Source organism: Garra rufa, chromosome 2, assembly GCF_049309525.1.
Source record: "Garra rufa chromosome 2, GarRuf1.0, whole genome shotgun sequence".
In the NCBI taxonomy this organism is placed as follows: domain Eukaryota; kingdom Metazoa; phylum Chordata; class Actinopteri; order Cypriniformes; family Cyprinidae; genus Garra; species Garra rufa.
This window is the reverse complement of record NC_133362.1, coordinates 29,975,128-29,991,219: the sequence shown is the minus strand read 5'-3', so window position 1 is coordinate 29,991,219 and position 16,092 is coordinate 29,975,128. Positions and strand designations below refer to the sequence as shown.

The 16,092-nt window shown below is 32.4% G+C and overlaps 1 protein-coding gene across 2 annotated transcripts in view; it reads right to left on the bottom strand.

Annotated features, from left to right (window-relative positions):
* Positions 1-15,513, bottom strand: part of srbd1 (S1 RNA binding domain 1) — a 92,351-nt gene extending 76,838 nt beyond the window's left edge. The window contains exons 1-9 of one of the 2 annotated variants that reach the window (XM_073835079.1): positions 15,446-15,513; positions 14,548-14,851; positions 13,013-13,255; positions 12,278-12,444; positions 10,474-10,591; positions 10,213-10,351; positions 9,681-9,777; positions 9,363-9,525; positions 1,811-1,914 (exon numbers count right to left, since the gene is read on the bottom strand). In XM_073835079.1, the coding sequence (XP_073691180.1) occupies positions 1,811-1,914; positions 9,363-9,525; positions 9,681-9,777; positions 10,213-10,351; positions 10,474-10,591; positions 12,278-12,444; positions 13,013-13,255; positions 14,548-14,851; positions 15,446-15,513 (1,403 nt within the window). Of the gene's footprint in view, positions 1-1,810; positions 1,915-9,362; positions 9,526-9,680; positions 9,778-10,212; positions 10,352-10,473; positions 10,592-12,277; positions 12,445-13,012; positions 13,256-14,547; positions 14,852-15,445 lie in introns of those variants that run through there. The other variant, XM_073835078.1, reaches the window with a different exon arrangement.
* Positions 15,514-16,092: the final 579 nt, after the last annotated feature.

Below are 16,092 nucleotides of genomic sequence, written 5' to 3'. Positions count from 1 at the left end.
TCACCAAGGCTGCATTCATTTAGTAAAAAAAAAGAAAAGAAAAATTAAAAAAAAAAATGGTAATATCATTACAACTGTAAATGTAATTTATTTCTATGATGGCAAAGCTGAATTTTCAGCAGCGATTACTTCGATCTTCATCATCACATGGTCTTTTTGATATCAATATTTTGTTATTATTTTTTTAATTAACAATTTAGTATTAAAAAAAGAAACATGCAGCCTTGGTGAGCATTAGACACTTATTTCAAAAACATAAAAAAAGAAACCTGTAACAAAAACGTCACATAAATAAACAATTAAAATATATTAAAATACTAAATAAAATCCTAAATACATTTTTAATAAAATTAAATTAATTATAATTTGTTATTATATCTTAAATATAAATTTTAAAATATAATTTAATAAAAAGAAAGAAAGAAAGAAAGAAAGAAAGAAAGAAAGAAAGAAAGAAAGAAAGAAAGAAAGAAAGAAAGATGCAGCCTTGGTGAGGATTAGATATTTAGGTAACACTTTACAATAAGGTTCATTAGTTAACATTAGTTAACCATATTAGTTAACATGAACTAATAATGAACTGGACTTATACAGCATTTATTAATCTTTGTTAATGTTAATTTCAACATTTACTAATACATTATTAAAATTTTGTTAACATTAGTTAATGCAGTGTGAACTAACATGAACAAACAATGAACAACTGTATTTCCGTTAACTAACGTTAATAAAGATTAGTAAATACATTAACAAATGTATTGCTCATGGTTAGTTCATGTTAGTTAATACATTAACTAATGTTTAACTAATGAACCTTATTGTAAAGTGTTACCGATATTTATTTACAAAAAAATCTTTGTAACAAAAACTTTTGACCAGTAGTGTAAATGTCAGATAAATAAATAATTTAAATACCAAATAAGTCAAATTAATTTCCTCTCAGATTAAATTAATTATAATTCGTTAATATAACTTAAATATAAAAACATAGTTTAATTCTGTTTCAGATATCAATATTTTTTATTAAAAAAGATAATTCTTTAAAATAACGTAAATATAAAAAAATACATAATATTTATTTTATTATATTTCAGATATTAATATTTTTTATTAAAGAAAAGAGAAAAAAGAAAAGAAAGAAAGAAGAAACATGCAGCCTTGGTGAGCATTAGACACTTATTTCAGAAACATAAAAAAATCTTTGCAACAAAAACCTTTGACCAGTAGTGTAAAAATGTCAGATGAATAATTTAAATATATTAAAATACTAAATAAGTCAAATTAATTTCCTCTCAGATTAAATAAATTAAAATTTTTTAATATAACTTAAATATAAATACATTATTATTATGTTTCAGATATCAATATTATTATTTTTATTTAAAAAAAAAGAAAAAAATAATTCTTTAATATAACTTAAATATAAAAATATAATATTTATTTTATTATATTTCAGATATATTTTTAATAAAAAAAGAGAAAAAAGAAAGAAAGAAAAAAAGACTATGGGTTGACTATGCAATATGAAAATGTATATATGGAGATAATTGGTTTATTAAAAAAAAACACAATTTAAACCTTAATTATTTTACAATTTTAAATAAATTTTTTATGCATTATTTATCAAAAACATCACTTTAAAGAAATGGGGTCTAACGCATTGTGTAAAGAGCTACATCAATATCAAAACCTGTAGTTTATCAACAGCTGGCAGTGTCAACCCATTGCCCGTTAAACCGGGCCAGACCATGAGGGAGAAAGTAAGAAGAGAGGTGTGGTGCATGTGTGGGCATTGTGGGTGTGTGCTGACCTGACGTTGATGCACCACCTACAGAAGTCATTCTTCACCCAGTCGGGGATGTTGACCTTCACTGTCAGAATCTTCAGATTCTCCCCACGGTTAATGGCTAACGTCTGAAACAAGAGAGTAACCTGTAGAGACAGCCGACACAAGGCGAGGCACAGTAGCGCACCGTCAGTACCACCCCCTCCCGTCCTCTCCTAAAACTAGTCAGCGCGCACCAAGACGCACTCGTGTCGCACCAAAAAAGCTCCGTGCCTCTCTCACTTTCCCCTTACTGGCCCACTAAGGGAAAGTGACATGCTGTGAAGCAAATAGTTTTAAGTATCTGACCTTTTCTGAGGAAAATCTTTTGAAAGGAAACAAGAGGGAAAAGATGACCCATCAATCTGGACTCCAAGCGGAAGAACCGAGCTGACAAATGCCACCAACCCCCTACACAAAACACACACCCCACCACAGAGCAGGCAACCGCCCCCTCTGCACCGCTCAACAGCTAATGGCCCGATCAAGACGTGAATTAATGCAGCCAGAAATATGATGAAAATTATATTTTCATATTTTGGCATTTCAACACCCCAAGGCAGCTGTTTACTTGGGTTTTCTCATGCGATGTTTATCGCATTTGAAGTTTTGCATGAGATGAGGGAAATGTCAAAACAAATATCAAACTTTTCCCCATACCTTGTGTCATTTCCAACTTGGGCTTTTTTTAAATTAATGCTTATGTATTAATGCATGCATTAAACTGGTCTGAATCATGTCAAGAGTAAAAATAGCATTGAGAAGAATCATAAAAATACATGCGAGCATAGCATTGTAGATTAATGGAGGACAAAATATCTATCAATAAACAGCTGTCAAAAACAAGCCACAAATTCACTTCTGCTTGCCATCACACAGCCAGTATTATAATTATGTTTGTCACATACAGTACAGAAAAGGCTAATATATGTGACCCTGGACCACAAAACCAGTCATAAGGTTAAATTTTACAAAACTGAGATGTGTACATCATATGAAAGCTCAATAAATAAGCTTTCTATTGATGTATGTTTTAGGATAGGACAATATTTGGCCAAGATACATCTATTTGAAAATCTGGAATCTGAGGGTGCAAAAAAATCAAAATATTGAGAAAATCACCTTTAAAGTTTTCCAAATTAAGTTCTTAACAATGCATATTACTATTCAAAAATTACATTTTGATATATTTATAGTAGGAATTTTACAAAAAATCTTCATGGAACATGATCTTTACTTAATTTCCTAATGATTTTTGGCATAAAAGAAAAATCAATCATTTTGACCCATACAATGTATTTTGGCTATTGCTACACATATACCCCAGCGACTTAAGACTGCTTTTGTGGTCCAGGGTCACATATAGGAAAAAAGAAAAAACGGTTAAAAATAAAAATTTAATTTAACACCCAAAAATAAGAAAATCTGCAATTTTTAACAGATTTGGATTTAGAGTCATGTTTCAGACTTAACAGTCCAGGACATGACATTTGAAAAACAGAGGAGGGGAAAACGTTTAGTCTAAATATTCAACATATCATGTTCCTCAATAACAATGAAATCATAATTGGAAAAATATGAGGAATGTAAGCGACAGAAATGAGTATTATTTTAAGGACTGAGCTATTCCGATTCAATATTTTTTCTCCAAATAAAGGCAACGGCATTGCCATTGAACAAAGAAATAGAGGATGGCCGCTACAAAAACAGAAAGAATGGAGGTACTTTTCACTTCCTATTTTTGCATGTACAGAAAAACAAACATACACAACATGGGGCTCAGTATATCAACGATCATTCTTCATACAAAATAAATATGAGCTCTTTTGTTAGCGAGAGCTAAACATTTGATGTTTAGCACTGATTATGTTGTAGTCAAGCTATCATAAGCTCAAACAAACAAACAGAAAGCAAGTCCACATTTTATGTTACTAATTGGCAATTTGTCGATTTTTCAGCCACACCTTTTTTAGTGAGTGTGTTAGAGGATGAAACAATTTGTATTTGTCTTTTAACTTCACAAAAAAACAAAAAAAAAACTTGTGCATTTTGACTCTTGAAATGTATCTTTACAATATGGATATCACAAAGATGAAATCATTGGGAAAATAACAACACTCATTTTCATTGATATAAATACAACAATGTATTTTTTTTTTGTTTTACAAAATGCCAGATATCAGCTAGAAACAGCCTCTGAAAGCTTATAAAAGTAAGCTTAGTAGTTAAGATAATATTTTAAAATGTTCGACAATAGAGTCAAGTGGCCAGAGAAGTAAAAGAACACCATTATAGTTTATATGTCTTTTAATAAATCATAAAAACATGTCCAATGTAAATAAATAAATAAAAAAGGTAATATTAATGCACAAGCCCATGATTTACTTTAACATTGAAGGACATAAAATGTCTAAATTTCTCCCAATACTCCAATTTAAAATAAATAAATAAATAATAAACAAAAACAAAAAATAGCATATCATTTGGCAATGATGAGATGTACAGAGGTGCATAGAGTGGAAAAAATGTATAAATAATTTTGTTCTAAATCTAAACTGTTTATTACAATACTGATTAAATACGGTAACACTTCCCTAGTGAAAAATAAATATGGGTCAAAGACGTTAAGATGTCCACATCAAAATAAATTGACAAAAGTGATTTTAAGTCCATAGAAAGCACATTAAATGTAAGTAAAGTGTCAAATTTTTAAGGTTTCAAAGTTTTTGAAGAATAAAATGTCAAAATTTGGTTAAAATAATGTTACACTGTCATTCAGTGTAACACAATATACACGTAAAAATTCAAACAACATGCTTATTCTGACTTGTACATATTAATATATATAAAGGAATAAGGGAGCATATTAAATTTTAATGTGTTTTAAACTAGTAAAAAAAATTACTGACAAATGGGCAAAACCTAGGATAGTGTCAGATTTTAAAAATGTAGAATTATAACTGATTAGTATTTAGGGTCTAAGCAATTTGTCTTTTAATATGTCATAAAGTGATTTTTGTTGCAAATATGCTTGACATGATTGTTACACTGAATGACATTTTAGTGGGTGTCTTCTGTAAATTTGTGAAAAATGTATATTTATTATTTGCTCAGAAAAAAATTAAACAAAAAGGTATTTTTTGAGGTATTTAAAGCAGTATTACACTTACTGTTTAACACTTTTTCGTCTTCGACCCATGTACTAAAATGTATTTAAAATAAATTTATTTAATGCTAAGTGTACTATAAATACATTTACATATTTTGTACTTAATAAAAATACCCTGCAATTGTACTTTTAGTACAACTAATCTGAACAACTAATTTTATACTTAATGTACTTCAGTTGTGCAGAAGTCCAACTAAAGATATACTTAAGTATATTTGAATGTGCTGAAGTGGAACTATTGCAAGTATACTTTAGGTACAATTTAAACATTTTGCATTTAAAGAAATATTTTAAAGATCCTAGTCAATAGCGACATATTTTAAGCTTAATATTCAGAAATATAGTACTCCAAATAAACTATTTTATATAGTTTATATATCAGTAAGTCTCAAACGATATGTCAGTAAATATGTTAATAGACTTGAACTATACTTATAAAATAAATGCATTTTAAATTGATTACTTTTTTACTAGGGTTTACAAAAAGATTCATTAGTTAACATGAACTAAGAATGAACAAAACTTCTACAGCATTTATTAATCTTAATGTTAATTTCAGAATTTACTAAAGCATTATTAAAATCACAAGTTGTATTTGTTAACATTAGTTAGTGCACTGTGAACTAAAATGAACAATAAACGACTGTATTTTTATTAACTAATATTAACAAAGATTAATAAATAGTGTAATAAATGTATTGTACATTGTTCGTTCATGTTAGTTAATACATGAGCTAATGCTAACAAATGACACCTTATTGTAAAGTGTTACCACAAATACTTGATGAAGCAAATATTATTTTCAACCAAAGTTAAGCAAAATATGAATATATGTAAATATACAATTTAAACTAATCAGTGTCAAGTTACCTAGTTATTCTGTATGCTTCTGTCTTTAGTCTACAAGTTTCATCTATCAAAATGTTAGTTACACGAGTAGTGCAAGCAGTTTGACCAATAAAAAAAATTAAAAGAAAAATAAGGTGTCAATTCTGCCTAATTTACACATAAAGCATCAATGTAACATTTGTTCATGGAGTTAACAAGACCTTTCACCAACTGTTACACCCTTACGATACGAACACATGGAACCCACACACACACATCTGTCCTTAATACACTCTCACAAGTAATGTGTTAAATTAAACAAGCAAGTATGTGTGTATACACATGCCTCCTGTCAAAATACATTCCACGCTCCTCTCTAGCAAAACCACGAAAAGGTTCATTTTAGCCGGAGTGTGACAGCTCACAGGTCACGGCAAACTCAAATTAACACTCACTGACAATCCACGTCAGCAGATTAACAACGGCTAAACTGTATGCTTCACAGGAGATCTCGCCGGCACTCATTCACTCACTCATTGGGCCCGTCTTTCGCTCGTTGTCTCTCTCGCTCTCACCCTCGCGCCCCTATCCCCCTCCTTTCTCACAGAGCCCATGAGCGGCTGTCATCGTGAAGCAGCGGCTGTCAATCCTAGCCTTTAATCCACAGGCACGTGGACGGGGACGTGTCACATATGTTAAGAGGGGGAGATCGGGAATGACTGGGGGACAGCGAACGGGGTGAGAGAGATGCATAGAGGGAGAAAAGGATGACAGAGTCACTATGACATGTGGCCCACAACCAACTCTGAGTAAGCGGCTACCCGTGAAGTGAGAGAGGGGGAAGGGACACCACTGACACAAACACATACAGTTGAACAGGACTGACAGAAGAGCTTTAAAGAGTGGCACGAGGACCTGTGTGTATGGCACAACACTCGCTCTCAAAGGTTTGGACACACCTACTTATTGTTTATTATGTTTTCACACTATTCTCCAATTATACAACAGCCCTCAGAACAAAATAACACAAGCATGGCACATTACATAGTGACAAAATGTTATATAAACAAAAAATTAACCGATAACTGATATTACAGTCAAACCAAAAATTATTCAGACACCAGATACAATTTTTTTTTTTTTTTACTAGTGTGTGCAGGACAATATAGTTCATGTATGTAAGTGAGGATAAAATAAAGTAAACTGTGACATATTACACCCAAAAATTGTCCATACAGTTGACTACCAGTAAAAATGATAACAATTTGGGACCAAAAATTATTTAGACACTTTGACCTGTCCATGTTTAGTTTAAGTGTTTTTTCTTTAATTGCTAATGCGACCATTTTACACCACAGACTGAACAAAATTAAGCATTGCTTGGTAATTGGTCAACGCCGTATCGACCGTTGTATAAATAATTTCATACTAACAGCTGTCTAAAATTTTGGTTGATTGATTGTAATCCATTACATACATTTCTATCAAAGTTATCTGACATTATCAAGATGAATTTGTTCTGACACAGTTTAACTCTTGTCTGAGTTCTTGTCATATTTTATTACCATTTTATAAATGATAGCAATTAAAACTGTGAGAAATGTGAGAAACGTTGAAGGTGTCTGAATAAATTTTGGTTTGACTGTATATGTCTGGTGTAAAAATGAAAATTAATATCAAAAGTAAGAATAACAAGGGTTTTGTCAAAAAACTTTCTTTAAATGCTTTTAAATTATTGTATCGTCAAATCGGTTTTGAAACATTGGCGCCGATAACAGTCAACCCCTAATTTTCGACTTTTGTTTTTCATATGCAGACTAAATTTATATTGCTTTACAAAATTCGCACAAGCTTTTAGGTTTTTGCATGTCATGGCAATTCAAGTCCCGGAAACCAACTAAAACTATTAAAAATATTTTCTTTTGTTTCTTTTTTTAAATCTGGAATAAAATAGATGAACAACAGCTGTAAAATGTCCACACTAATAAGCTTTAAGTGGATAAATCTGAAAACGTTGTTTTCGCATTGTAGTGTGGACTGTGAAAACATAAGCTTTAGAAAACAATGACGAATATTTAGTCATGCGACGCATATTGTACCAATAGATATTTATGTTTATACCGGTAATTGTGCCTGTTATGTGCTATTCACTGTCACACTGCTGCTAAAGGGATTTACCTTGTACACTCTTCATATTACAGTCCTAAAATGATGACAGAAAATTTACTCACAGTTGCTGTCCTGCAAAACATGACGACAGCTGCTTTTCAGATAAAATATGAGTAAGTGCAAATTTGGACGCATCAGTAAATTATTCCAATTTCCATAAATTAAACGATCCTGCCATAAAAATTGCGTGAAAACGTATTATGTCTCTTCCGTCTGTATAATCTCAGTGAGTTTTTGGAGGCTTTACACATGCGCAGTAAGGCGAATCTAACATTTTGCTATGTTTCGGTGTGGATGAGAAACTTTTCAGAAAAACTCCATTGTTTTAAAACATCCAAATGTATCTGGATTAATGTAGACGTAGCCTTAAAGAAGTGTTGCCTTGGCCAATTGAAAATTGAAGTTGAAGTGCTAAAAAAAAAAAAAAAATGGTATACAGAAATAAAAATATATATATATGAATAAAAAGCCCATAAAATAATACTTAAACAAAATTAAAAAATCTAAAGTATAAAATAAAAGCTAATTGAATATCAATAATTACAATTATACTAATAATAAGAAGAAGAAATAATGCTGATGAGCCCCTTATTTGCTTTTGGGATCTAGAGGAACGTTTGAACCAGGAAACAATGACATGCAAGGACATTTGACTTAACAACCAGGTAAGAATTTGAAATCTCACTCATTTTTATTATTATTTAGAACAGAAATTCTAATTTGAATCATGTGGATAATGAAATAGTAGTTTTGGGGCCAGTTTTACTAAACAGGGCAAATTAGCATTAGAGGGCAATTCCATAAAAGCGCCAATGAGAGGGGAAAATCTTGCGTGTGATTTACTAACAATGCACACACAGACGCAGCCAGATCCAGATCATTTCCATAATGACCAGCACAATCTACAAAGAGCAGTGCAAATTACCGCCTGTTTTAAGACATGCTTTTTTGCACCATTAAATAATGGCTCGAATACCAGTAATTTGACGAGCACAAATATTAGTAGGCCTAAATCAAGATGCGTGATTCATTTTAATACTCTCCTCCCGTAAATTTTGCATCTAAAAGGGAAACACCTACAAATACATATTCAATAAGGTCAAGTGCAAAAATACCTGTGTCCAAGCCTTTTAAGCTTTAATAATTTACTGCATGTCTTTAGTAAATCCTGAAATAACTATTTTAACGCCAAAAGACAGTTTGGCCCTTAACATCTCACTGTTGAAAAGGCTTTTGTGAAATTTGCTAAGAAACCAATGTCACTGCATATGATATTACAATCTTTCAATCAAAAAATTCAAGATTAGAGATCTGAAATTGTGAATCTGAAAAGTAAATCTGATAAGACACGAGATAAAGAGCTGACCATACCTGATGGTGCTGGATACGATGGATGTCAGAGGTGAAGTCAGCATACAGGCTGAACTTGGCAATGTCCTTTGGTTTGCTCTTCTGATTGCCCTCCTGTGGCTGCTGTTCTTTAAGGGCTGTTTTAGACACTGATGAGTGAATGGTCACCGCACTCCTGTCACACCTGAGAATGAACATACATGCAGAGTCAAACACACACTTACTGTATAATTGGGACTGACAGGCTAGAAAATGTAAGGGGAGATCCACATAATGACAACAGAGCAAGACAAACAGATTAATATATAAAGGAAATGGCTCAAATAATTAGTGTCTTACAGCGACTGGACATAGGTGAGAGTCTCTTTGTCCTTTGCAATCATATCTGCCAGGATCTCCTGCACACCTGTGGCCACCTCATCCAGTGTTGACAACCCTACAGACAGGAAACAACACAGATGAAATATCACATAACATTTATGTGGCTCTGCAAAAACTCTGCAAGAACTGCTTTTTTTAATGGAAAGTGTGGAAACAGTTGCAAATTATTACTAATTGTTTTTAAAAATATGTCAATGTCAACTGTCCATAAGCAAAAGCAAACAACAACACTAAAAAATCCCAAAGTACTTTGCTGCCCTCTACTGACTTGTTGTCTTTTAACACTCTTTTTTTCTTTTATTTAGTGATTATGGAATGAAAAAAAAAAGTAAATTGCATGCTAAAACAAAACATGAAAGTGATGTGGAAAGCCATTAATCAGTTTCAAAAAGCATCAATGTTACACCTCAGAGGACACTGAGTTGTGGAAGCTGGTCAATAAGCACTATTACAACAGGCTGGCTGCTGTAAGTATGCAAAGGGCTGATACCTTTAGTGTTAGGCTGGATCGAGGAATGCAGGTCTAGAGTCTGGGGTGACTGAAGCAGAGCCTGTGCGGCAGGTTCCAGTCCTAGCTCCTTAGCTCGCCGTGCCTTGGACAACTTACTGCCCTTTTTATAGGGAGCATACTTAAGAAAGGAAAAACATAAGTATAAACCATTATTATGTCATTTACGGTCAAAAATGTGCCAAATGGTCAAAGTTTCACATTAATAGGTAAGCTGAGAAGCTTGTTCTTCTCTATTCTCACCACATGATCTATTTCATCAGTCGTTGTGCAGTTCTTTAGAGCCACTTCCAGCTCTGAAGTAAGAACCCCCTCCTTCTTTAGTGTCTGAGCAACAGATTTGGTCTTCTTTGCCACTGACCTAAGACACATGAAAAAAATTAACTCTGTGTACTTATGTTATTAGAGTGTTGATCCTGTTTGCTTTTCACTTCGCTTTCATGTTAGAAAAAGTGCTTAACTGATGTCTATTTAATTGTAAAGACAAACTACTGTTCAGAAGTCGGTAAGTATCTAATCACCAAGGCTGCATTTATTTGATCGAACATACTGTAAAAACAGTAATAATGTTATATATTATTAAAATGTTAAATTACTAAGTTTTAACCAATTGTCAACAAAAAGTTATTAATCGTTTAAAATCTAATAAAATTTTGTACAATCATTTTTTATTTTATATATTATAAAAAAGTACAGGTCAGAATAAGTTTGTTGTTTATTTTTTGCTTAAATATATTTGTTTCGCCAAATGACAAGTGATCCATATTTTTACTTTTTTCACAAAGTTATCTGAAACAGTTAAGTAGATGTTTAATTGTAATTAATATGCTTTCTATGTATATAAAATCACTTTTTTTTTTACAAGATACACTACTGTTCAAAATTCTGTAAAAAGGTTTTGAAAAAACAGTAATAATGTTATATATTAATTAGTGCTGGGCAACGATTAATTGCAATTAATCGCATCCAAATTAAAAGTTTTTGTGTACATAATATATGTGTGTGTACTGTGTATATTTATTATGTATATATAAATACACACACATGCATGTATATATTTAAGAAAAATATGTTATTTTTATATAACAAATATATTTTTATATATCAAACTGAATATAAATATACACATTTAAATACATGTATATATTTTTATAATATATACTGTATATTTTTTTTAATAAGATATACTGTATGTGTGTGCCTTTATTTATACATAATAAACATACACAGTACACACACATATATTAGGTACACAAAACTTTTATTTTAAATTTTTTTTATTTTAAAAACTTTCAATTTAAAATTACTGTTATCTGTTTTCAAATATTTTAAGAAATGTAATTAATTCCTGTGATGGCAAAGTTTAATTTTCAGCAGCCATTACTCCAGTCTTAACTGTCACATGATTCTTCACAAATTCACATTCCTTATTATTATCAATACTACAAACAGCAGCGTTGCATAACATCTTTGTGGAAACTGTGATACATTTTTTAAAATATTTTTCGTAAGAAATTCCAAAAGATGTACTGATCACAAACTTGTCTACAGTTGTGTAAGATAATGTTACTTATCCAAATTAATGAAAAGATGAAATTATTTTATTTTCTCATTTAGTCTTAGCATAAATTCCTTACAGATTAACCAGGCATTTACACAGAGAACATTTCAAGAATTGATCTCTACTCCCATCTACTGGTCACATTTGGTTTCAACAGGCTTATTAAAGTAACTTTGTAGTCACATAAAAAAAAAAATAATACGCATTTTGTGTTATTGGAGACATTGAATTAATTGCAAGGAACCAGTCAAGACATACAAATTCATTGATCCAAGCCGTTTCTATAACATGATTAAATAAAAGCTTTATCCAACAACCACAACACAAAACACTTATTCGGTTTACTTGAAAACAAAAGATGAGGTAAAATATTAAACAATTTTAACTAAAGCATGTCACTTAAACTGAATAGTAGATTAGTTTAAAATGTAATAAAAAATAATTTCCTTTGTCTCCTTTTTTTGTTTTGCCCTTCTCGTGTCTTACCGTAACTCTTCAAGAGTCAGTTGCACGTCTCGAACAGCATCGGCATCCATATGGTTGATAAGCTCCTTTCTATAGCGCACCATGAAGGGAATAGTGTTCTCCTCCTGGAAGAGCTGTACAATGTTGGCACACACCCACTGCTCCACACCAGTCTTCACAGCAAGAACCTACATGGGATATAAGAAAAAATTGAAAAAATAATGACTATCATACATTTTTACCATGATTTTCAGAAGACACCTAGTAAATAGTTCATACACCAAAAATCTTGTCTAATTAATTTAAAACTCTCTTGGCCACTATCATTCAAACAACTAGGATTTACCCCTTTGTCAACAAAATGGTATTAAATATTTAAAATATAATAGAATTTGGTACAATCACTTTTTCTTTTATATATTTTTAAAAGCACAAGCCAGAATAAGCAAACTGTTTATTTTTTACATTAATATATGGCTTCACTGAATGACAATGGAATATTATTTCACCCAAATTTTAACATTTTATTTTTACAAATGTTATCTGAAAGCGTTAAGTAGGCATTTAATTGTATTAATATTTAATTTACATTCTGCTACAGGCACCCATATATATTTGATTATGACTATAGAATGCTGTAATAATTTACAATATAGCAAATAATAATACATTTAACAATGCAACAGACTGAATAACACAACATCAGCAATTTCAAAAACATTACGTCAACCAGTATCTCACAAAGTAGTAACTTACCTGAATGGCATCCCAATTCATCTGTAAGTCCTCCACGTAGGAATTGGCCGATTTGAGTTTTATTGGTCTCCCCTGGGTCGCATTTGAGGTCTTCTGCTTCTTCTGAGCAGGTTCCTCAAAGGTGAAGCTGTCATCTGGCTCCTCTTTTTTTACCTTGGGAAAATGTTGACTGGATGATGGACACTCATCAGGCATATCTCTTGGGAGAGCTGCATTATTACTGTTTAAGTTAATGGACAACCTCTAAAATAAAGCAAAAGGTTGAAATTAGATAAATGATTTAAGTATATGATGTTTGTGTTGGATAAATGTAATATATTAAAACTGTTGATGTCAGTCAGGGTGGTTCTTTTATGCAAAGCAAATTACATTACAATTGCTGATTTCCGTTACATGTCAAATAGTATATACAGTTGAAGTAAAAAGTGTAAATACACCTTGCAGAATCTGCAAAATGTTCATTATTTTACCAAAATTATAAGCATCCTACAAAATGCATGTCATTTTTATTTAGTACTGACCCGAATAAGATATTTTAAATAAAAGATGTTTACATATAGTCCACGTGAGAAAATAAGGGTTGAATTTATAAAAATGTTTTTTTTAGTGATAGTTGTTCATGGGTCCCTTGTTTGTCCTGAACAGTTAAACTGCCCGCTGTTTTTCAGAAAATTTTTTCGGGTCCCGCACATTTTTAATTTTTTCAGCATTTTTGTGTATTTGAACCCTTTCCAACAATGATTGTATGATTTTGAGATCCATCTTTTTACACAAAGAACGACTGAGGGACCCATATGCAACTATTACAGAAGGTTCAAATGCTCACTGATGCTCCAGAAGGAAAACGATGCATTAAGAGCTGGAGTGAAAACTTTTGAACAGAATAAAGATTTTTCTTATTTTGCCTTAACATCATTGTTTTTTTTTTTTAGTACTGCCTTTCAGAAGCTACAGAAAATAAATAAGTTACATTTACCGTCATCTTCAAATTCAAAAAGTTTTTACACCCGGCTCTTAATGCATCGTGTTTGAACCTTCTGTTATAGTAGTGTGTGAAAAGATGGATCTTAAAAATCATACAGTTATTGTTCAAAAGGGTTTAAAAATACAAAAATGCTGAACAACCAAAGAATCTGTGGGACCCGAAGGATTTTTCTGAAGAACAGCAGGCAGTTTAACTGTTCAGGGCAAACAAGGGACTCATGAAGAACTATCACTAAACAAAAAAACACAGCTGTGGATCATTCAGGTAACAACACAGTATTAAGAATCAAGAATACGTAAACTTTTGACACGCTTCAACTATTCAACTTATATTTTCTCTTGTGGACTGTATGTAAGCGTCTTTTATGTGAAATATCTTATTAAGGTCAGTAATAAAAAAAAAAAAACATGCATTTTGTATGCTCCCTCTTATTTTGATAAAATAATTAACATTTTACAGATTCTGCAAGGTGTATGTAAACTTTTGACCTCAACTGTAGATGTAGAATTGTGAGCAAATAAAAATCAAAGCACAAGCATTAATGACTTGCCTCTTCTTTGACTGTCACATGCTGCTGTGACTCCAGCTTTGGTAGAACCGCATCCTTGGTTTGTTGCTCTGCATTAGCCTTCTCTTTCTTCGCTTTAGGGACCCGTGCAGCTCTCGGCTTTCTCTCTGCTTTAGGTTTTGGTTCTTTTGGTTTTGGCTCTTTAGGCTTGGCCACCCTCTTGGTCACTTTTTTCTTTTCAGCTGTTTCATCTGTCTCCTTCCGACCACTTCCCTTAGGCTTACCTTCATTTAAATTTGGCAACCATTCCTCTAACTCCTCACTGTCATCTTTTTGATTTCCTGCCCTGTACCAAGAAATTTGTTTTATTTCATCAAGCAATTAGTGAGAATAAGAAATAGAAGAACACCATAAAAAAATTGTGAATTGTAATACAAGTTACAACAGTTAAACAGCAAGAGTTTGACACACCAGTTATAATTCAAAAGTAATGTTCTATTGGCAGAAATAGCCTAGAGTCTGTTTTGCTATACAGAATGTTGTATTTTAGCTAATCTGAAAAAATTAGGAGGAAAGGAGGTGACGTGAGGCCAAGTATGGTGACCCATACTAGGAATTTGTGCTCTGCATTTATCCCATCCAAGTGCACACAAACAGTAGTGCACACACACACACCGTGAACACACACCTGGAGCAGTGGGCAGCCAGTGCTGCGGCGCCTGGGGAGCAGTTGGGGGTTCGGTGCCTTGCTCAGGGGATTGAGTCGTGGTATTGAGGTTGGAGAGAGTGCGGTACATTCACTCCCCCCACCTACAATCCCTGCCGGACCTGAGACTCGAACCCGCTACCTTTGGGTTACAAGTCTCACTCTCTAACCATTAGGCAACGGCTGCCCCTATAACCCAACTATGTTGGTCTGTGTAAAAGCAAAGCCACTCACATGCCATCAGATTCATCATCTGTCGCTGGCTCTGTATACACCTTCGCCGTTCTTGTTCTTCGAAGCATCTTTGTGTGGAAAAACAATGAATGAAAACAAACTAAACGACAATAACAAACCAGGATGTATGGGACAGTAAAAAACTCTTTTAAAACTTGGACATGAATATCTTTTTAAATCAATATTTTTCTGTTCAATTTATGTACATGGGCTATTTTACAGAATATTTGTCAGACATTTATTATGTAATACCGAAACAGTGTATGTTTTAGTCCATTGGCTGAGGCTGATTTTAACTACAGTACACCCCTAAATTTATGATCAGGAAGTATTCCTGTGTGCCCCTCTCTCATAGCTACTAGGTTTGTGTTCAAAAGTCTGAAAAAACCATGTGCAACATTAAGTAACAACTTTTCTGTAATTAAGCACGTTTTAGGGAGTTATTCCTTAACATTTAGTTTTTATACGTGTACCACTGTTGAGAACTGTGCTAGTAACCATGTGCTGATTAGCATATTTGTGCTAAGTTCAAAGTATCTAAAATTGTCACTACCAAAACATTTGGTGGATTTTCGGTAGTGACATCTTAGTTGTTTTGGATGTTATCACATAAAATTGTCAATACCAAAACAGTCATGACTGAAACG